Source organism: Suncus etruscus, chromosome 7, assembly GCF_024139225.1.
Source record: "Suncus etruscus isolate mSunEtr1 chromosome 7, mSunEtr1.pri.cur, whole genome shotgun sequence".
Classification (NCBI taxonomy): Eukaryota; Metazoa; Chordata; class Mammalia; order Eulipotyphla; family Soricidae; genus Suncus; species Suncus etruscus.
Window position 1 is genome coordinate 12,591,277 of NC_064854.1, and position 23,382 is coordinate 12,614,658.

General features: G+C 39.5%; 1 protein-coding gene across 1 annotated transcript in view; it reads right to left on the minus strand.

Annotated features, from left to right (window-relative positions):
• The window catches only part of PKD1L1 (polycystin 1 like 1, transient receptor potential channel interacting), a 113,586-nt gene that overhangs the window by 85,144 nt on the left and 5,060 nt on the right, over positions 1-23,382 (minus strand). The window contains 13 exon segments of the mRNA XM_049777515.1: positions 2,171-2,338; positions 2,340-2,382; positions 2,860-2,864; positions 3,689-3,819; positions 5,720-5,885; positions 5,888-5,975; positions 6,988-7,156; positions 7,917-8,036; positions 10,228-10,398; positions 13,874-14,229; positions 15,368-15,459; positions 16,461-16,591; positions 19,217-19,335. Of these exon segments, the coding sequence (XP_049633472.1) occupies positions 2,171-2,338; positions 2,340-2,382; positions 2,860-2,864; positions 3,689-3,819; positions 5,720-5,885; positions 5,888-5,975; positions 6,988-7,156; positions 7,917-8,036; positions 10,228-10,398; positions 13,874-14,229; positions 15,368-15,459; positions 16,461-16,591; positions 19,217-19,335 (1,759 nt within the window).

Consider the following 23,382-nt stretch of genomic DNA (forward strand, 5'->3'; position numbering starts at 1 on the left):
TTTTTTTCACCAAGTCTGTATGGACACAATGAGCTAAAATATGTGAGGACAAAGCCTCAAGTAACCATTCTCTGTGTGTATACACATGTCCAATTTTACTTCACTCAATAACTGTAGTTGTCTATGATCTTGGATTCATGAGATTACCTTATTTAGGTATCTTTTAAACCCTCAAATAATGAACTTCCACGGTATGTGTGTGTGTGTGTGTGTGTGTGTGTGTGTGTGTGTGTGTGGTTTTTCCAGTCTTTTTCAATATATCAAGTCCAAATATGCCAAAACTCAAAACACTTTAATTGTTAGGAAAATAAGTTTTTCAGTCTTTTTTTAATATATCAAGCCCAAATATGCCAAAACTCAAAACATTTTAATTGTTACGAAAATAAGTCATAAGAATTTTTGGAGTAAAAAGAATTATTTAAGATATTTAGACCTGGAGAATAGTGCAGGAGTTTTTGAAAGACATAAGTCATAGTCCAAATCTCCAGCATCCTACATACACTGAAGGTAGTAGATACTGGTAGCTCTGCTCTGACACATTAAGTGATTTCTTTTTGTTTGTTTCGGGGACACTCCCAGCGTTGCTCAGGGTTTACTCCTAACTTTGCACTTAGGGTTTACTCCTAATGGGCTCAGGGGAGCATATGGGATACAGGGAATTGAACCTGAGTCAGCTGCATGAAAGGCAAGCTCCCTGCTCCACTGGACTATTGTGTCCACTCTAAGTGATTTCTGACTGCATCGCAGTCAAGCGCCACAAATAAAATGGGGAGAGGTGACATCCTAACAAACACAACTAAAAGGATGCATGAAAGCCACAGTCAGGAAGTGTGAACCCTGAAAAAGTGCATGCACTCTAATGAAAGTGGCCAGATCTTCAGCAAATAACATCTTAGGAGCACAAACCTCAGAGAGGCCCAGTGTTCAAAAACACAACCCCCAGCAAGCCCCACAGCTTCTCCCTTTTCTAACCCACACATTTTCCCCCTATTTTTTCCAGGCAAAATATACAGAATACTTGCTGAGGATTGCCAGGGTGAACTACTCAGATCTTTGACCTCTGACTGTCACATATTACCTTTCCAGGTGAAAAGTTCCTGACAGACTCAATTCCATTCTCTGATGTTCCTTGGGACCAGCTGAGCAGGAATACATGACATTTTTCTTCAATAAACTTCATTGAGCCACTTTGCTAGTCTTTGAATATAATTATTTCTCTCACCAAAATCAGAAATTTTCCTAGGAATGACATCATTGCTTTTTTTCAAGAACTTCTTCCTTCCTTCCTTCCTTCCTTCCTTCCTTCCTTCCTTCCTTCCTTCCTTCCTTCCTTCTTCTCCTTCCTTCCCTTCCTTCCTTCCTCCCTTCTCCTTCCTCCTTCCTTCCCTTTTCCTTCCTTCTCTTTCCTTCCTTCCTTCTTTTTCCTTCCTTCTTTTCCTCTTCTCTCTCTTTCTTCTTTTCTCCTCTATCTCTTTCTCTCTCTTTCTCTCTCTTTCTTCTTTCTTCTCTTCTTTCTTCTCTTCTTTCTTCTTTCTTTCTTTCCTTTCTTTCTTTCTTTCTCTTTTTCTTTCTTTCTTTCTTTCTTTCTTTCTTCTTTCTTTCTTTCTTTTCCTTATTCTTTCTTTCTTTCTTTCTTCTTTCTCTTTCTTTCTTTTTTCTTTCTTTCTTTCTTTCTTTCTTTCTTTCTTTCTTTCTTTGTCTTTCTTTCTTTTCTTCTTCCTTCTTTCTTCCTTTCCTTCCTTCTTCTCCTTCCTTCCTTCCTTCCTTCCTTCCTTCCTTCATTCCTTCCTTCCTTCTTCCTTCCTTCCTTCCTCCTCCTTCCCTCCCTCCCTCGCATCCTTACCTTCCTTCCTTCTTTCTTCCTTCCCTCCCCTCCCTCGCTACCCTTACCTCTCCTCTTTCCTTCCTTCCTTTCTCTCCCTCTCCACTCTTTATCTCCTCTCCTCTATCTCTCTCCTCCCCACTTTGGGGGGTTGGGGGGACCAGGGGGGTTGAATCGCAGTCCGTCCTTAGCTAGCAAGCGCAAGGCAGATAGCTTATGCCTTGTGCCAACCGCTGCAGCCCCCGAACTCTCGTCTCTTGACTAGAAACAGTGTAGATCAGCAGCCTTGAACTCTTGTTGAAAGGACTAAATGAAGAAATACGTGTGGAATTGTCAGGCCCCAGATACCTTGGCCAAAGCAGTGTAGTTCCCAGGCTCCCAAAAAAATATCTGGGCAGAATGAAGGTCTGTGTGTGTGTGCTGACATCTAGGAGGCAGGGTACCTGGCCATCCCCATGAATTTTTAAGGTGCCAGCTGTACGAAAGACCTCGAGAGATGTCACAGAGAATGGTGGCCTTCAAATGTCACTGTTAGCTCCACCGGTTGAGACCGCCCAGACCTGCTCATCAGAAAGGAGGTGATGTTATTCAAATCTCCATTATTCCTAATGCAAGATTACATGACTAAGGATATCTTTCAGTGTGGACTCCAATTACTTCCATACTCACAGAATGATGCTAGGCTGCCAAAGAATAAAAAGTCTACATTCCTGAGTTCAATAATTTTTTGGATTGTCCATATGGAAATATACCATATGCAGAACAGAAGTCTAATAGGACACTTAGCTCGTAATGATTGAAAAATGAATAAAAAACACCTTGATTAATGTAGGTATCCTCAAAATGTGATTTGTAGCACTCTATATTATCTTACCATTAATTTAATTTAATTAACATTTAACTTAAGACTAGTTAAATACTCAAAAGAAAATGATGTCCCAATGAGAATATCAAATGCACTGATGATACTCATACATGCCACAAGACATACATAAAAACATATCTTACATTAAAAAATTTACAAAACTAACACACACCATATCTATATATCTATATCTATCTTTCTATATCTATATCTATCTACTCTATCATATCTATATCTATATCTATCTATCTATATCTATATCTATCTATCTAGTATGTATATATATATACTATATATATATATATATATATACACAAATGGCTATTGATTCCTGACTGAATTTCAGGTGATTCTTGATTATCTTTATACTACTAGAAAATGTAAAGAAAATTATAAATAAAAGTTAAATTTATTTGTTTTGGGTATTTAAAATTTTTTTTCTGTCCATCTATTTTATCAGAAAACTATTGATCCAAGATGTAGAACCAACTGCCTGTGCTGGCTTAAAGGAGAAACATAACTCTTGTCTGTAGATCCTACATATAAATCACCTCCCTAACCTTTACTTTGGGCTTCTGGGGATTTTTAGTCTTTGATTTGGAAACACATATGGGAAAGAAGGATACCCAATTCCAGAGGTCAGCAACCAGCCACCTTAGGATAAAGATATATGTTCAAATATACCTCTCAAAAATTTTTTTTGAACAAGTAATGAAAAAAGTCTTATTTATTCTAGTGCAATATTGACATGAGAGTAATCAAGTAGATAAAGTAAGCTAGAAGAAAATAAAGACAACCAAACACCAAAAACCAGTCTTTTCTATCTTTCTGCCTGAGTGGGATTGCTTCACTCCACAGCTTTCTTTGGCCTGTGGGTGTGGGTCATGCATTGCAGATAGAATTTCTTTTACACACCACCCTCCCCATTCTTACTCTGAGCTGGTTTCATCTGATAGAATACTAAAATGAACTAACGAAATGACTCCAGGTTCAAGTCCTACCTGCACTTTCCCAGGTCCCAGAGTCTTCACTGGGGGTGGTTGGCAGGGCTTGAGTGTGATGAACAAGTGCTTTCTAAGGGAAGTGGCACTGATGTTATTAAAGGCAAGAACATCCACCATAAATTCTCCTTCTGAAGGGAGATAATTCATACAAGACATGGATGTCACATATGGCACTCGCTGATTCAGTACCAGAACCATCTTAGATCTGTTCAGGAATCAGATTAAATGATAAGACATATGATATAAGAAAACAATTTGGTTCTGTGCTTATTTATTTAGACCATTTATCTTACTCTCTATCCTATGCAGGACAAAAGATGAATCACCAAAATAATACACTTGTTATATAAAGAATAATCCATCATGCAAGGGGGATCCTACTTGCCCTCCTTAATCAACATCTGGACAGTTGTGGTCTGGCTTATGCCCCACTAGGAAATCCTCTGGCTCCCCATGGGATGGGAATTCCTAACTCATGACTTTAAAACCTTCTCATGATTCTTTGTGTTGTTTTCTGAGCCACAGATCGCTTGTTCTGAGCCACTTTTTAGGTTCTACAAACCAAGGAATCTATAGATAGACCCCACAGATTGGATGTGTGACTGCCCCATCAAGGAACAAAAACTATTGTGAGAAAGAAAGGGTTTGTCAAGCACTATTTGTTGGATGATCAGGTCTTTTTAATAAGAAAATGTATTTGTCTGAAAATATTGAGGAATCAATAATTATTTTATTTTTTCCATGTAAAAACAGGAAGTTCTAATGAAAAGACTGGAACTGGAGCCTGCAATGATTAAAATCTCTTTTTCCAGGATCAATCAATAAAAAAGGAAAGTCCAGTTCGCCAAAGTCACGGATACTGGGTGCTTTCCATATTCTTGGTAATTACAGTTCCTTGGGAAACTCCAGAGAGGAAGGGGAAGGCGCAGATAAATCCATATTGATGTCCACGTTGTGAGAGAGTCTCCCTAATCAACAGGACACATTGTAGGACCCTTAAATCAGAGATCCCCACCTGAAAATGCTTCAGTCCTGGAAACTATTATTCAGCCATTACTTAAGAAACAATATATTCCCAGTGAAGAATGTGTCAATGAAGACCTAGTGACAGATCCATTCAGTGTCTCCCTCCAATGTGGAAAGACCACTGGAAAGGTTTGTTTTCACTTCCTGCAGAAGGAGTTCCTGAACTAAAGGAGTGATGTAAACTTTTTCTTGATGCTTTTATACTTTTATATTTCATGACAGAAAAAATGGCTCCAGACCAGCTTGGGGCTCAGCCTCCATTATCCTTAGTTTTCCAGTCATGATAAAGCACTCACAGGTAAGAAAGACTCCATTCCCAGTATAATTAAATCAAAATGGATGGTCAACTGCAACTGACAAAAGGATCTGGAGAGAGTAAAGATTGGTTTGCATTTCTGCACCCTCTGAAACTTAATGGATGGCAATGTTGTGTGCTTCTCACAGGAACTGTCTCTAAAAATTTCAATTTTATTTTGGATAATGGAAAACATTTTTTTTGGGCAGTCTAGTAAGTACTTATTAATTCATAATGATCAATTGAACGGTATTGTCTAAACTTTTTGGAGGGACCCCAGAACCTTTGCTGATGACTTTCCTTTATTTTTACATCTCCTACTCAATGTTTACCTTCCTGCTCACATCGTATCAGACACCCTTCTCTCTCCAGATTATTAAAGGCTACCCCAATATACCCTCTTTGCCTTTGCCCTGGATGCCCACTTGTTCATTTGGCAAATTTAATTTATAATTCACATAGCCAGCTCTCATTTATGCTGCTGAGTTGGTTCCCAGTTTTTAAAATAAGGAACACTGTACACAGTCCTCTTTGTAGCATTTGTTCTGTCCAACATCCTGAGACCAAGTTCCTGCAAACTGATACCTGGAGTTAGTTTCCCTTTATGAATATCTGTCATATAGACTGACAGGAGGGTAGATCAGTGCATTAACCCCAAGGGCTGTTGTGCCTAAACAAGCACCTCCCAGTCATGGGATACCCAGAACCCCCTGTGCTTTACCTGCTGTAGATATGGCTGGTAGTACTGTTCCCCAACTCAACGGTACCATCTCCAAAGCTCCACAGGTAAGAAATGTCAGTTCCAACATTGATTCTGCACTCAAAGATTACACTGGCATTCACCAGTGCTGATGTGGCGGATGCAAGTCGGGTTGGCCAATGATTCCTCTCTGTACTTGGATACGATAGGGCTCTGAGATCACACTGCTGACACCATTGGTGGCCTTGACTGTCACGTGGTACCTGAGGTGGGGATCAAAATAGGTAGTAAGGCAAATATGGCCAAATTCAAATAAGATTTTAAGAAAATGGTGGGATGGGAGCAATAGGATATTTAACTCGGGGGTAATTTCATAAAATCCAATGAATGTTTTGAATGTTTCATGTAATTTATTCAATACTACACTCAAAGTGAAAAATAATTTTCTAATTCAACATTCAAAGTGAATATGCTTTTGCACCATCACAAAGCAAATAAAATCTAAGTCTGTTTGTTACATGGAGCAGATCCTATATATAGATCCTGGTCCAAGATTAAACCATTCAGTTTCTGAACCTGTAAGCCTGCACTTGGACTTGCTGATGTAATAAGCAGTCAGGACTTGGAACTTCGTAAGATGAAGCACTGGAATGAAGCAATTGGGGACTTGTCAGGAGCCTCACAGTCAGATGATCAACATCCAGAATGCTCACTCCATGATTTGGTTTGGTTTGGTTTTGAGCAGTGACAAAAACTGAACCGAGGGAGGGCCTCAGATTTGCAAGGCAAATGCTGTGCCACTGATCTCTATTCCTACCAAAGCTGTTTCTTTAAAGTTGAATACCTTGGTGGCACTGTGGGCAAGATTTAATTTTTTACTCTTGTCATCAGAGAACCCAGTGACTTTCACCTTGTTGGGGAAAAGGGAATGAATGGCTTTTTGATTGATTGTTCCTTCTTCATTATTTAATTTCTCAAAGTAGTGGTATCATTACTGTCTTCCTTAAATGAATAATTCGCTTAGGTCCTATGAGCAGGGGAAAGTGGAAAAAGAATCTGAATCCAGGATTGCTTGATTTCAGTCTCTTAATTAGGCCAGACTAAAAGAATGGATCTTCCCTTAACTTCACAACAGTACAGAAGTGCTTAGTGGTTCCAAGTTAGACATATGGCATTTTATGTTATTTTAGTGTGCACATGGTAATCCTCAGTGTCCAAGTCTGGCTGCCTTGAAAGTAATCAATAACCTAATACAACAATCATTTTTTTACAGACCATTGGGGGATGAGGAGTTTTTTCTTAATGTTTCTAGAAGTTGTTTTCACAGGTGGGTCTTCTCCAAAATACCAAATGAATTCCAGGAGAGTTGTTTCCTTGGTCACAGATACAAAAGTAATGTCAGTTTCTGTGGCAAACACAGTTCCATTTGTGTAGACAGAGATGGCTGTGACAAAGGCAAGGGAAGACAGGTATTTTGGCATGTAAAGGCTGAGAAATTAGATCCCTCTTTTTTTCATATCTAGTGATGGGTGAGTAAGCATAAGAAGTCAAGGAACTGAGATTGTGATAAGGACTACATGTGACAGCCTAGTGGCCAAACTTTAATTCAGATCAAAGGTGAAAATGGATAACACGAGGCCAGAGAGATAGATAGCATGGAGGTAAGGCATTTGCCTTGCATGCAGGACAGTGGTTCGAATCCCGGCATCCCATATGGTCCCCTGAGCCTGCCAGGAGCGATTTCTGAGTGTAGAGCCAGGATTAACCCCTAAATGCTGCCGGGTGTGACCCAAAAACCAAAAAAAAAAAATGGATGATACAATTTTATTAAAGAACACAACATATTTGCATCTTTGTTCTCATAATTAAAAATAAAAAATTAATAAAAAATAAGGAAAAAAGAAATATGAAAAAAAAGAACACAACATAAATTAAAAAGGCCAACTCCTTTGGGATTTACTTGAAAGATTAAGGTATGTTGGAGCTGTAAGTTGCATGGAAATACATCATTTCATACTTTTAGTGTTAAGTTTTAATTTGCATGGTTTCTTAAAAAGTCCTATAGTTGTAGATGAGAAAAATACCCCAGTTCAAAGACAAAGGAGGTTCTTAGTAGAGAGCACATAACAGAACATTTATGGTTTGTGATTTCAACTGGCTATCTGAGAAAGTTTGTTAAGTACAAAATAAGAATAAATACATACGCTGCATCCGATACTGAATAGTCGTGCTGTGCCACATCAGGTTGTTATTCACTTGGATTTGAGAAGCAAAGGACACATTATATGAAGAAATGGTTGGAAAATGATGCATAATAACAGTGTCTACAATAAAAAGAAAGATGTATAAAATTTATAAAATAATTTATTAATTTCACAATAAAAGATCATTTCATTTCTGCCATCTTGAAAATAAACTTCAAAAGTAAAAACAAGCATTTTAAAATCAGATATTGGAAATATGAATTCTGTCACAGAATTTACTTCAGTAAAATTTCTTTATATGTTCTCTCTCCCATAACTCCTTAAATAGCAAATATATAGATTTCACTGAAATAAGTTAATTGCTTTGCTAGATGACATTATTTTAAAACTCTCCAATGTGTTTTCTATAACAACAAAAGTTCTACACAGGTAAACTTCAAACTTTTGAAATATTCAGAAATTGCAAAGTACTAGGGCCAAAGCGATGGAACAGCGGTAGGACGTTTGCCTTGCATGCGGCTGACTCAGGACGGCAACCACAGTTCGATTCCTTGGCGTCCCATATGGTCCCCCAAGCTGGGAGAGATTTCTGAGTGCATAGACAGAAGTAACCCCTGAGTCACCGAATGTGGCCCCCCTCCCAAATTAAAAAGGACTGCACCAACAAGGTTTTAGGTGTATATACCAGAGGATATAAGTCAAACATGCTGTCTAGATGAAAACTATAATGGCCTGGAAGATTCAGAGCAATACATTTTTTCAAAAAGGGATGTTAACAATGTTAACAAAATTATAACTGACTTTCTGTGTCTTTTTGTTTTAGAGAAAATATCAGGCTGGAGTGATAGTATAGTTGGTAGAGTGCTTGCCTTTTAAGTGGCTGACACAGGTTCAATTCCAAACACATGAAAAATATTGGCCCCCCCAGCACCACCAAAGATGATGCCTGAGTGCAGAGCTAGACATAAGCCCTGTACACCACTCTGGGGGGGGGGTTGCACAAACCCAAAATAAAGAGAAAAATTCCCATTAATAATATTGCGATGACTGAATTTATGTTGTGTTTTTTTAAATAAAATAAAGAGAAGGTTACTGTTAACAATATTGATCGAATAGAATGCATATTTTGGTTTTGGGCCACATCTGGTAGTGCTCAGGGGTTACTTCTGGCTCTGCACTCAAGAATCACTCCTTGCAGACTCAGAGGACCATAAGTGATGCCAGGGATAGAATTCAGGTGTGCTATCACTCTGACCCAAGGAATTATTTTTTGCTTTCTGTATCTGGGAAATAATTCCAGCCAGATCCCACCTATTTCGGTCAATGCGTTGGGATTGTTACTGGCATCCAAACTTGCTCTGTAATGTAATAAAATTGTTCCTCTTATATGCTAAAATATATAGCTGGAATTTCCCCTTCCCCTGCTTTGGGATTCTCCTTTATAAACTTATATAAGGGAACTCACCTCCTAGAAGACACAGGCTAAGCAGTGAGAGGAGGCAGCTCACTGATAAGCAGCTTACAGTCCTCACACATGTTTCTTGAATTCCCACAACCTCTTACCTGAGTGCTTGCCTTAGTCTCTTGATGTTCACTACATATATTTTAATAAATAACACAATCTGCAAAGTTCATTATAAATGTCACCTTCTCAGAGATTTCTTGTCCTTGCAATTATACACAATGATCTTTCCATATAATTTCACCTTGTCCTTCCTAAGGCATTTTATGTTTTAGTTTTTATTTTTTTCAGTTATCTGGTCACACCTAGTGCTACTCTAGACTTTTTTTTTTTTTTGGGCCACACCCGGCATTGCTCAGGGGTTACTCCTGGCTGTCTGCTCAGAAATAGCTCCTGGCAGGCACGGGGGACCATATGGAACACCGGGATTCGAACCAACCACCTTAGGTCCTGGATTGGCTGCTTGCAAGCAAATGCCACTGTGCTATCTCTCCGAGCCCACTCTAGACTTTCTTATGTTTCTGTGCTCAGTGGTGCTCAGGGATAGAACCTGAGTTGGCCACGCATAAGGCAGGCACCCTACACTCCCACTGCTCAAATTCTTCATATGCATATCTTAATGCTTTACTGGGTTATAAATTCAACAAGAATGGGACTTTCAATACCGTCTTCTAGTTTCCTTTAGGTATGTTATCATGCTATATTAAATGAATGAATAAATAATAAATGGGAACTGCTGTATATCAGTGTAGAATTGTTATAATTTGGGTGTAGTAACATCAGTTCAGAATTGTGTCTCCAACATACAGAGGTAACATTTGTAAGCTTAGACTCTAGTATAGGTCTTACATTTCTCATCCAGGGTGGAGCCAGCAAAAACAAGAACTTCATTTGCATGCACACTGCTGGAATTCATAAACACAGAGGTAGCTTCATGACCAATATCCACATAATAAGGTCCAAGTTCCACTCCAGTATCATAACACCCATTATAAATAACATACTTGAGCATATAGATACCTGGACAAAGAAGAAAAAAAAAGTGCCTTTTAATAGATGGTTAACAGGATGTTCAAAACTTGACACATGTAGAATATTTACAATATGGAGATGGATGGAAACCAACACAGCAAAAATGATTTTCTTATTTCTTGTGGTAGCAGAGACACTGAATGCATATCCAACTCATGAAACACTATGGGGCCCCCAAATCAACAGATTCAGCATGAAGTTTAATGCTACATACTTGATGCCTGGAGAATACCAGCTATAAGAGAGCCAAATAAAGGCACCCAAAGGTACATCCTAGCCAAAATGATGAAAATCACAGATAGAGATAGAATACTGAAAGCAGAAAGATCAAAAAGGGAAATTACATACAAAGACGTATCCTTAAGATTTACAGCAGACTTATCACAAGCAACCTTCCAGACCCAAAAGCAGTGGTGAGATATAGTGAAAAAGCTCAAGGAAATGAATGCCTCACCAAAAATACTTAATGCAGTTAAGACTTTCAGGTTTGAAGGAGGGATACACAGCTTTGCAGATAAACAACAGCTCAGATAATTTACAGACTCAAAACCAAACTTCAAAGAGCTGAAGGTTCTACTTTAAGGCAAGACAGACACAAAAAACACATCAAACTTTTACAAAAAAGATCACAAAATTCCATGACAATAATCTCTCTCAATGTCAATAGACGAAATAAGAGACAGAGTGGCAAACTGGATCAGAAAACTGAATTCCAATATTTTGCTGCCTGCGATGAACACATCTGAATAATCAAAGCAAAAACAAACTCAGAGTCAAAGAACAGTCTTTCAAGTATACAACTCCCTTAAAAAAGGCTGGGGTGGTTATACTAATATCAGATGACACAGACTTCAGGCTTAAAAATGTAAAAGATAGGGCCCAGAGAGATAGCACAGCGGCGTTTGCCTTGCAAGCAGCTGATCCAGGACCAAAGGTGGTTGGTTCGAATCCCAGTGTCCCATATGGTCCCCCCGTGCCTGCCAGGAGCTATTTCTGATCAGACAGCCAGGAGTAACCCCTGAGCAACGCGGGGTGTGGCCCAAAAACCTAAAAAAAAAATGTAAAAGAAAAAAATAGAAATGATCATTCTCTCTCTCTCTCTCTCTCTCTCTCTCTCTCTCTCTCTCTCTCTCTCTCTCTCTCTCTCTCTCTCTTTGGTTTTGGGGCCACACCGGTGACATTCAGGGATTACTCTTGGCTATGCACTCAGAAATCGCTCCTGACTTAGGGGCCATATGAGACACCAGGGAATCTAACTGCAGGTCAGCTCCTAGGTCAGCTGTGTGTAAGGCAAATGCCCTACCACTGGGCCACTGTTCTGGCCCCAGAAATGATCATTTCTTAATCAAGGACTGTATACATCAGGAAGAAATCATATTTCTAAACATATATGCATCCAATACAGGGGAAGCAAAATATTTAAAACAACTGATAATAGACTTGGAGAAAGACATCATCAATAGCAACAATTGTAGATCTTCAAAACCTTCAACACCAAGCTTTCATCTCTTACTAGAACAACAAAGCTAAAACTTAACAAAGATATACTGGATTTGAAGAAAGAAATGGAAGAGAGTGACTTAGTAGTCATATATAGGACATTTTATCCCTATTAAGTTGAATACACATTCTTCTCCAATGCACATGGGATATTCCCTCATAGGCTACATGCTGGGCCATAAAACAAACCTCTGTAAAAATAAATAGGATAGAAATTATATCAACTATCTTAGACCATGATGCACTGAAAACAGAAGTGAATTACTAACAGGAATGGAGAAATAACTTTAAATACTGAAAATTAAACAGCTCACTACTAAATAACCAGTGGGTCAGAGATGAAATTAAAGAAGAAATCAAAAGTATACTGGAAACAAATGAATTATCAGAATTTGTGGGACACAGCAAAAGCAGTATTAAGAGGAAAATTTAAAGCTTGCAAACATTAATCAGGAAGGAAGAAGGGGCCTACATAAATAACTTAATGGCACAGCTTAAGAAATTAGAAAATGATCAAAAAGTGAGCCAAAAGGAGGCAGGTGGAAGGAATTTATAAGAGTAGAAGTTAATGAACTTGGGGCCGGCGTGGTAGTGCTGGAGGTAAGGTGTCTGCCTTGCTAGCGCTAGCCTAGGACAGACCGCGGTTCGATCCCCCGGGGTCCTATATGGTCCCCCAAGCCAGGAGCAACTTCTGAGAGCATAGCCAGTAGTAACCCCTGAGCATTACCGGGTGTGCCCCCACCCAAAAAAAAACAACAAAAAACGAAATTAATAAACCGGATACCTCCCAAATAATCCAAAAGATCAATGAAAGCAAGAGCTGGTTCTTTGAAAAATAAACAAGATTGATAAAATATAAGCAAGGCTCAGAAAGAGAGAAAAACTAATAAAATAAAGGTCAATATTCATAGTCCTCAAGGAGAAAATATACATATAAGTTTTATATATTAAATGTATTTTAAAAATTGATATCACTTGATCTTTTAAAGTCTCAAAGAGGAAAGAGTGAATATTTTCATCATCTGATAAATTATTCACCTAAATTCCAGTATCCAGTTTATCGGGAATATATTAGACAAGGCAAAGTTATACCCCATCTCTCAGGTTCTGGAGTGGATACATTAGAAAAAGAAGTCAAATTTGGCAGCATGAGGCTGATACTTCACTATTTGCAATAAATATTTACATATTTTAGGAATAAAAATTACTGTAGAAGTTAACTTCGTGGCAAATATAAACAATGGAAGAATTCAAGAAGATAAGATCGAACAAAATACAAAATAATTATCACAAGCTTTTGCATATGACAAGTTGCATATGAAGAGACAAGTATCAGGGTGAAGGCACATGGCCAACCCAAGTTTAATAGCCAGTACATAGTTGCCTGAACACAGAGCAAGGGTAATCCCTGAGGGCCACTGGATGTGGGCCCCAAATTCTAAAATAAAAATAATAAAGCCATAGACATATCTCTCACATTGTCGTTTGCGCTGCTCCTGAGATTGACAAATCTAGTTAAGAAGGACGGAGTCCCAACTATTAGCAATTTGTAATGTGCCTAACACTGAGAGCAGTCATTCCTTTATATCTAGGAAGGACTCTTTAATGAGTCAGTGCAATAAAATTTAAAATCGTGAATGATTAGAAATAATATGAATGTCTATAAATAACAATTTCATTTGACTAATTCAAATAATGAAATAACATATTATATAAAAGCATCAGAAAATCTGGGCACTGTAAGTGAGCAGAAGCCTCAGTGTGCACCAGAATGTTTATCTGCAAAACATCATATCTGCTCTGAAAACATGGTTGCCCCTGCAGAGGGATCAGGATAGTTCTTGAAAAAATTATAAAAGCTATTTATGCATGACACCAATTTTTGGGATTATATACTTTAGGACTTGGAAATGAACCTCCACCTTTCTTTCCTCTGTTCCTGATATGAGGATCAGAGTCCTACCTTTTCTGTACCAGTGGAAGGTGGTAACTGTCATTTCCTCAGACACATTGTAGGTCTTCACTTGCACTCTAGAACTATCCCCAAAGTTCATCACCACACACCAAGCTGCCTTGGAAGCCACATGAAGTCGGAATCCCAGATTCCTAGGCGTCTCTGTGTCAGTTTCTGGGTGGCCACGAAAGATGGCCTGTACAGTCACAGCAGGACCAGATACTGGGAGAGCTCCATGATGATAAGGACAAGCACAGGGTTCTCTAGCTCCAGGCTCAGATGCTGAGCGGCCATTAATGTTGAGTGCTCTCAAAGGAAGACTGGAAGAGATGTGGGGAGAGAAAAAGGAATGCCTCAGAATCAGTCTGCAGAATACAGAGCAAGAAATGTATTATTGTGAATTTTTTCCTCTCTACCCAAGTATGGTGGGTCTGCACCCAGGGATCTCACTGGGTTCTACCCCAGAAAAAAAAGCACGTGGTACTATAAACACTAGAAAAGAGAGGCTCCTTTGAACCTAAAGAACAGCTAATGACACAGTATATACACTTCGTAGAAAAGACCATGATTTCCTTTCTTTCTTTTGCTTGAATTATCCCTCCCCATTTATGAGACTGCTGCCTGACTGAATGACCCAACTGCAGGTCCTCTCTGATTTCAATAGTCAGGAATACCTTGGTGGACACTAAACAGGATTAGCAGGTTGAGGATTCGGCAGTTTCTTCATTTTGATGAAAGTTCTCTTTTGTGCAGGTTTTAAGGTCCCTGAGGCGTGACTGGATCTTATTAGTCACAGTAAATCCAAATCCTGCATCAAATAGTGAGGATCACATGTGTGTGTGTGTGTGTGTGTGTGTGTGTGTGTGTGTGTGTGTGTGTGTGAACCAAGGATCAAGTATAGGACTTCACATATACATGCAAGAAATGTGCACTACTGCTTGAGCCACATTCTAGTCTTCAACCCATTTTAAATAAAATCAAGTACAGCATAAGTCAAGTATAATTCAGTGTGTTTTTAAGTATAGTTACATATCTCCAGGATGTGCAAATGCATCTCCAGGATTTTATTGTCCTACAAATCTGAAACTTGCCTACAAATCTGAAAACACATCTCCAGGACCTTATTGTCATACAAATTGAAACTGTGCCCACTGAGTACCAATACCTTTTCCTTCCAACCCTTGTACATGGTATCCCTCTTATGTTCTCTGGATACCACATATGATAAGAACCATTGTTTTGTGATTGACTTGAGTATAAACTGAGAATTTTAGCATTTATCCCCAATTTTAGCTAGCCTTATTAATTTATACATATAAATCAATCAATTATTATGACTATACTCATGAAAGAATCAATTATTATAGTATTGAGTACTTACAACTTTAGTCTATTCCCATAGTACAGAACCATGATGGTGACAAAATCATTACTCTTGATGGATCCTGGCATTTGTGTTAATTCTATTGTTATAATTCTACTAAACATGGTTTAGTGACATACCTCTCAGCATGAGTATCCAAAACTGGAGGAATCAATGCTTTTCCATTAATTTCTGCCATTGCCATTGTTCCACTAGTTGTTTTCAAAGTGTTCTTCAGAGAGAAAAATAAAATTAATTTGAGAGCTGCTTATAAAAACCTGGTACATTTAGAAAAGTAACATTACACTGAGAAAAAAATTGAAGCTATGTGACAGATGCCACTGAGTATAAACCAGTGGCTATTGATTCTCAGCATGGAACTCACAATGTGGGGAAGGTTGTAGAAGTCAGGGGCTACTCTAACATCACCAGGAGAACATGGGGGAACTAGAGTAAGTGGGTGCACTTTAGATTTTAGACCAGGACACTTGACTTTTTTTCCCCTGAATGAAATGAAAGTAGAGAAAAATGGAGACCACAATTTGATTTATATCTTTGAATAATTAGTTGGGCTGACTTATTAAAAAATAAAACTGTGGAAAATAGGAATCTTAATGAAGAGTTTTCTGAATACATGTTCTATCTGATCTAAAGAATGATTTTATTCTTAGTAGTGAAAACAGCACCAATGATTCATGTATGATATGGCAGTGGAGCCATGTAAAATAGCAGCAGTGGATAAGTTGGGTGATACGAGATAAGCACCTTGGATCATTTCTGCCCATCTCACCAGATCCTGAGGATGGCCAATGGCTTGTGACTGCTTAGTACAATGTAGGCAAAGAAAGGGTAAATTTGGAAATGACAACTCTCGATTTTAGAAGACTGAAGAGATGTTTACTATCCTCACTTAATAATTAGGGTGCTTTGCATGTGACTGACCTGGTTTAATCCTTAATATCCCCAGAACGCTGCTAGGAGTAAGCCCTGGGTACCACCAAATGTGACCCCCAAACCAAGTAAGTGTCTAAACAATATTCTCAGTTCAAGAACGATTTAAATGATCTTAAAACAGATCCTCATTGCCTATAGCCATAAGAATCTAAAGTATGGAGCAATGCCTGGAAAACTCTGACTGAACCCTGAAGGCTTTCTTAAGTTAACACATATTTGTGCTGTTTACAGAGGGGAAAAGTCATAATTCTGCACACAGCCATTGAGTATCAGGAATACCTTCTTCCAGGGAGCCAATGACAGTGGGCTGCTCTCTACATCCTCCAGATTCTCCTCTCTTCCTGCCAGCTCACAAGGAGCACAGTTCAGGTTCTCAGCACTCACAGGCTCAACAAGATGAGCACAGATCTCTAGAAGGAGCAGATGAAAACATTCTGTATAGTGCTTGTGCCACAGGTGAAATGAATATAATAGGCATGTGTCAGGGTGACACCATCAGTGTGGTTACAAAACGATTGAGTTTCAGTTATACAATGCACAACACCTTTCACCAGAGCACATTTCCCACCACCAGTGTCCTCAATTTCTCTCCCTCTCCATCCTGCCTGCCTCTGGAACAGACATTTTACTTTTGTCTATCTGTTTCTCCATTTTCCATTTTAGGTATTGTGGTTTGCACTATTGCTAAAGAAGAGGTGCCATGTATATCACTTTATCCCCTTTCAGCATCCAGTTCTCTTAAAGAGTGATCAGTTCCACCTATCGCTGTCTCTACACTAACTGCACTCACAACTTTTTGTTGCAAGCTTCCTACCATAGACTGGTCCTCCTGGCCCTCCTTTCTATTGTCTCAGGATATTATTACCATACTATCTTTCTTTTTTATGTCCCACAAATGATTGAGTTTATTCTATGTCTATCCCTCTCCCTCTGACTCATTTCTTTTTTTTTATTATTGTCATAAGATATATAGAACAACACGTAGGTAAAACACTCCAGGACATTGAGACTAAAGGCATCTTCAAAGAGGAAACTGCACTCTCCAAGCAAGTGAAATTAGAGATTAACAGATGGGAATATATTAAACTGAGAAGCTTCTGCACCTCAAAAGAAATAGTGCCCAGGATACAAAAGCCCCCCACTGAGTGGGAGAAACTATTCACCCAATACCCATCAGATAAGGGGCTAATCTCCAAAATATACAAGGCACTGACAAAAATTTACAAGAAAAAAACATCTAATCCCATCAAAAAATGAAAAATTGCTCCTCATCACTAATCATCAGGGAGATGCAAATCAAAACAACTATGAGGTACCACCTCACACCCCAGAGATTGGCAACATCACAAAGAATGAGAACAAGCAGTGTTGGCGGGGATGTGGAGAGAAAGGAACTCATCCACTGCTGGTGGGAATGCCGTCTAGTTCAACCTTTATGGAAAGCAATATGGAGATTCCTCCAAAAACTGGAAATCGAGCTCCCATACGACCCAGCTATACCTCTGACTCATTTCAATCAACATAATACTTTCCATACACTTATATATAAGAAAATTTCACTTCATTTTTTTCTAAAAGCTGCATAGCATTCCATTGTGTAGATGTACCATGTTTCCTTATCCACTCATTTGTTCTCAGGCTCTTGGGTTGTTTCCAGATTCTGGATATTATAAATAGTGCTGTGATGAACATAAGAAACCAGGCTCAAGGAGGGTGATGGGTGGCATTGGTGGGGAAGGTTGCACTGATGAGGGGGGGTGTTTTTATGACTGAAACCCAACTATAATCATGTATGTAATCATGGTGCTTAAATAAAAAAATTAAAAAAAAGATACTCTACTGAAAAAATAAAGGGGACAATTATGAAGCCTTGTGCCTTTGAGATGTTCTTGACTAGGTTGTTTTATCCTGCATTTTGTCTTATTCCTTGCTTTATCCAGTGACGTCAATGTAAAATAACCTAGAAATGTTGGGGAAGTCATTCAGCCATTGTCCGCCCTTGGGTTAGGGAAGCCCTTTCATCAATCCTAAAATGGTAATCATTAATCCAGGAGTGTGTGTGAAAGAAAAGTAACCACATGCCAAAGAACCAGGTAAGAAATGTGTCAGATAATCATGAAAAAAAGATAAAGACATCCCAAAGACCAAAAGCCAGATGTATCCAAAGCACTTTTGACAGATCACTGTATTACTATCTTGTGCTAATAGAAGTAAAATAAAATTAATCTAACTTCCAGTTCCTTACAGTGCTGAAAGACATGTATTATAAGAGTTAAGGAGTTGACTGTATGGACAATACAAGATAGGAAGACATAATTTTCCAACTGTGTGTCCAAGAAGAAGAATTTTAAAAAAATGAACAAATTAAATTAACAAAGTGAACTGCTTTTTTGAATTGATTATCAAAACCACTATGGTCAAAATAACTGAAGGAAAAGTTGACTTACTAAAAGAAGATGAACTATATGCCAAATATAAAAAATTATATTAAACTCATAAAATTGCAGTCCAAAATTGTATATACACTCTAGGAAAAACCAACTCAATGAATAAAGTTGACTCCACATGATCCTCATCATAAGAATTCCTAATTTTTTTGTTTGTTTTTGGGCCAAACCCTGTGACGCTCAGGGGTTACTCCAGGCTATGTGCTCAGAAATCGATCTGGCTTGGGGGACATGTGGGATGCCAGGGGATTGAACTTCAGTTCGTCCTTGGTTAGTGCGTTCAAGGCAAACACCCTACCACTTGCGCTACTGTTCTAGCCCCCAAGAATCCCTGAATTTTAAGTGATTCACTTGAGTGATCTTGATACACAGTTAAGCTTGGGAATCCCTGGGGGAAGTGAGGACAGGATTTCAAATTCTAATGCTGTCACCTACAGGAAGTGGGACAAGCTTTCTGGCTTTTTATTTTCTGTCTTCTCATCTTGAAAACTGAGCAAGGACAGGCCTCTCCTGAAAGCAGGATGAGGGTGAGGTCCTAAGGGGTGACATTAGGATGCTCTGATGCTGGTATTTCTTCTAAGTTCTTACCAACTTGCACTTTCTTGGCAGGCAGCCTGTGACTGCAGAGACAGAGTTGGAGATCCCTGCATTCCACTGTTACAGTCATCCCACTAGGCAAGGAAAGGGGGTAAGAAGCCTGGACACACCTAGGGAGGTCGAAATAAAGGGCAGATGATTAAAGTAAAATGCATCCATTTTTCTATTTAAAGCATTATAATTTACAAAGTCATTCACATTTGAACTTTAGACATACAACCCATACAACCATCAGTATCAACCTCCATCCACCAATGTTCCCAGAGTCCATCTCATGCCAAACACCTGCTGCCTCAGACCCAGCCTACCATCTTAACAGGCACGTTTTTAAATTTGGTTGTTAAAAGTTCGGGTATCAAAAAAAAAAAAAAAAAAGTTCGGGTATCATGATTTCATTGTTGCTGACTCTGTGCCTTGGATATTTAGTTATTTCCCCCCCACCTTAACACCACCCAAAATACATTCATTTTATTCCCGATCATTGTGTAAACTCTCCCACCCTGATCCATCTTTCTCCCATCAACAATTAGGCACACTGTTGACTACTATATCAGTGCTGTGTTTGGGGATTTTCTTTGTTCTGTTTTTTAAAAATTGGAACCTATTCTCAAACGAGTACTAGGAAAGAGTCCCTATGTTACTAATGGGACAGGCACCTGCTACCTTGGCTCCTTTCCCAAGTTTCCCACCATTCAAATGCAGCAGAAATGTCATGTCAGACATGCCACCCAGGCCTTCCTCTTGTCATTCCACCAATACTCCTGTTAGTCACTTCTGTTCTTGAGACCTATTCCAACCAGTTCTTTTACCCACCTGACTTGTGGAAAAACATCTTTAACCAACAACTACTGACTCTGTACATGTGACAGGCATGAATAAAATATTTTGTTCCATCTCAGCTTCATCATAGATCAAAAGGGGAGGTACAATACAAGTCCTGCTCAAGAGAAAAGGTCAGAAATCCTGGACAACGGGGCAACTAAGTAAAGCCCAGTGGCATTCAAACTGGTGCCAAATGCAACCAGAACTAATACTGGTCTGATACCTTCCTCGTTTTGCTTTGATTTTTTCTTTTTTCTTTTTTTTTTTTTTTTTTTTTTTTGGTTTTTGGGTCATACCTGGCAGTGCTCAGGGGTTATTCCTGGCTCCAGGCTCAGAAATTGCTCCTGGCAGGCACAGGGGACCATATGGGGCGCCGGGATTCGAACCGATGACCTCCTGCATGAAAGGCAAACGCCTTACCTCCATGCTATCTCTCCGGCCCCTTTGCTTTGATTTTTGTATGGAGGCATAATCAATGGTGCTCTTTGCTACTTCTGATTTGGCGCTGGAAATTGCTCCCGTTGGTTCTCAGAGTATCATGTGGTACCCAGAATTTCCACATACTTTGAGTCTCCTCCCTGGACTTCTGAAAAGGAATGCTCTAGAATTCAAACTGCAGTTGGATTAAGTGCCCAGCATGCCTGGCGCAGGCAATGTTCCATCTCCCATTCCTAGGATGACAGACATTGGCTCGCCTCGCTGCTCACTGCCAGACATGCTGTGGCTCCTTAGAGACACAAAGTGCCAGCTGTGCCTGGATCACCAGGCTGCCAGAAATTCCTAAATATCCTTGTTGTAGGGAATTAGATAGCCTGGACAAGGCCTCTTCCTGTCCCACTTTATCCCATATCAACTATTTGCTCCTCTCAGGTTCTCTTACTCATAGAGGTTGGGTTCATCTCTATCACAAAAAAGCAGTATTAACTTCTTTTGAGTGCTTGTGAAATACAGAATATATATTTTTTAGTTTAAACAAGGCTTCCAAGAAGATAACACTTATTTTGTCCACATCAGCTTCTTGATACTACTATCAAGAAATTGCCACTAGGAGGCAGACAAGGACACCATTGAAAAAATTAAGGAGGGGGCCGGAGAGATAGCATGAAGATAGGGCGTATGCCTTGCATGCAGAAGAATGGTGGTTTGAATCCCGGCATCCCATACGGTCCCGAGTCTGCCAGGAGGGATTTCTGAGCATAGAGCCAGGGGGAACCCCTGAGAGCTGCTGGGCGTGACCCAGAAAACAAAACCAAAAACAAAACAAAAAAAAGATTAATTAAGGAGGGGAGGAAGGGGTAAGGGCTAATTAGGGGTGTATTCTGATAGAAGAAGAAGGCCACTATGTGAATGAAAGCCTCTGGTGAGATGTTTTTTAAAATAAAATTCTGGGGTTAGAACAATGTAAAAAAAAAATAGGGCGCTTGCCTTGCACACAGCAGAGCATGTTTGATCCCCATATTCGGTCCACTGAGTAATTCCTGAGTGTACATTTAGGGGTAACTCCTGAGAATCACCAGGTGTTCTCCCCATCATTCCACCCAAAAAGGGTCCAAATATTTCCATTCTAGATTTAACTGGAGGTTTTCTGAAGACCAGGTAACTAAGAAAAATAAAAATGAAAAATGTAACCAGAGAGATGATAGCACAGCTGGTAGAGTGCTTGCCTTGTAGAAACATGATCTGGATTGATTCCTGGCACCACTTATGGCCCCCCAAGATGCTAAGAGTGATCGTTGAGTGCAGAGCTGAGAGCAAGCTCTGAGCACTGTGAGATGTGGTACCCAAACAAAAATCAAATAGAAAATGTTGAAATCATGTAATCCATAGTGTAGCATTTAGATACAATTGCAATAATCTGGACACAGGCACAACTGGAAAAATGACAACTTAATCTCTACACTTGGCAAGACTGTGAGCCCCACCTGCTATGGGGCCTAGCATGGTATCAGATGACCCAGGCACAGCACAAACTCTCCAAATCCCAGACCACTCATGTTCGGATGATAAACACTAAAGCATTCTTAATTCTTCAGTAAAATCTCCTTTGTGCTTGGGCATGCCTAAATGATTATATTCTGTATAAAACCATTTGACTCTTCCCCATCCTCTGGCCATCTTTCCCCCAGATCCATTCTTTTTCTGTTTGTTTGTTTTGTTTTGTTTTGGGGCTACACCTAGTGATGCTAAGGGGTTACTCCTGGCTCTGAGCTCAGAAACAACTCTTGGCTCGAGGGACCATATGGGATGCCAGGGATCGAACCAAGGTTCGTCCTGGGTCAGCCATGAGCAAGGCAAATGCCCTACTGCTATGCTATCGCTCCGGTCCCCCAGATCCGTTCATAAACTAATGAAGCACACAACTAGCAAATGATAATGATGTGAATGAAGAGAATGTTGGGTCTGGGCCTTTTCCCAGTTGATATCATAGTTTCCTAAAAGGACTTTCTCCCCTTGACAGAGTCAGAGCATTATCAACTGGGCTCTCACAGCTATCATGTGCACATTAAAGGGATTTGCATGGAGAAACTCCAAAACTTTTTCAAACAACATATTAGGGTGGGTAATGTTTGAAAGGGAAATTTAAATCACAGAGATTTCCCCCCTGGCCTGTGAGAATTAGCCCAATGTTGGCCATTTTCAGAGTCCTGCTCATATGTTTCCTGTGTCCTCTTTGTGTTACTGACACTGTTTGTTAATTAACTGCTTGTTAATGACACTGCTTGTTAGACTTTTTTGTCTAACTGCTTGGTGAGACAGTAATTGCTTGTGGTGAAGCCTCATGCCCCAATCCTGAGGGGATTAAGGAACTCAGGTCTGGAAGCAATGCAGAAATAATCACACAATACAGGAAATAATCCACACAAGGCTCGGAAGATAAAACAGGTTCAGGAACTTCTACTATAATCTATCTGCGAGCAGGCCAAAAGGTATGAGCAGGCTGACAGGTTAGCTGTGGGACCAAAACCGGAAGAAGTCTCTCTGACTGGAGGACTTCGTTGGGAAGAATAGGACCACTCTCCATGGGTGGAGAACAGTTAGGGCTAGGGGGCCAATGCAGAGCTTCTTCTGCCAAGGTGGGACAAGTACATGAAAAAAGAAATATTTGTCATGTGGGACAATGGATTAGCTATACAACCAAAGCACAGACTCAACAATACCGAAAATACAAAATCTAAGCTGCAACCACTGAACTTTATAATGCACCTTCCAAAGTGGCAGGAAGGGGGTGAGAAAGAGAGGATAATGGATGGGGGATGATGGAGTATGGCAGCACTTGTGATGGGACTTGAAGACATTGGTAGTGGGATTGGTGTTGAAATATTTTATGTCTAAAA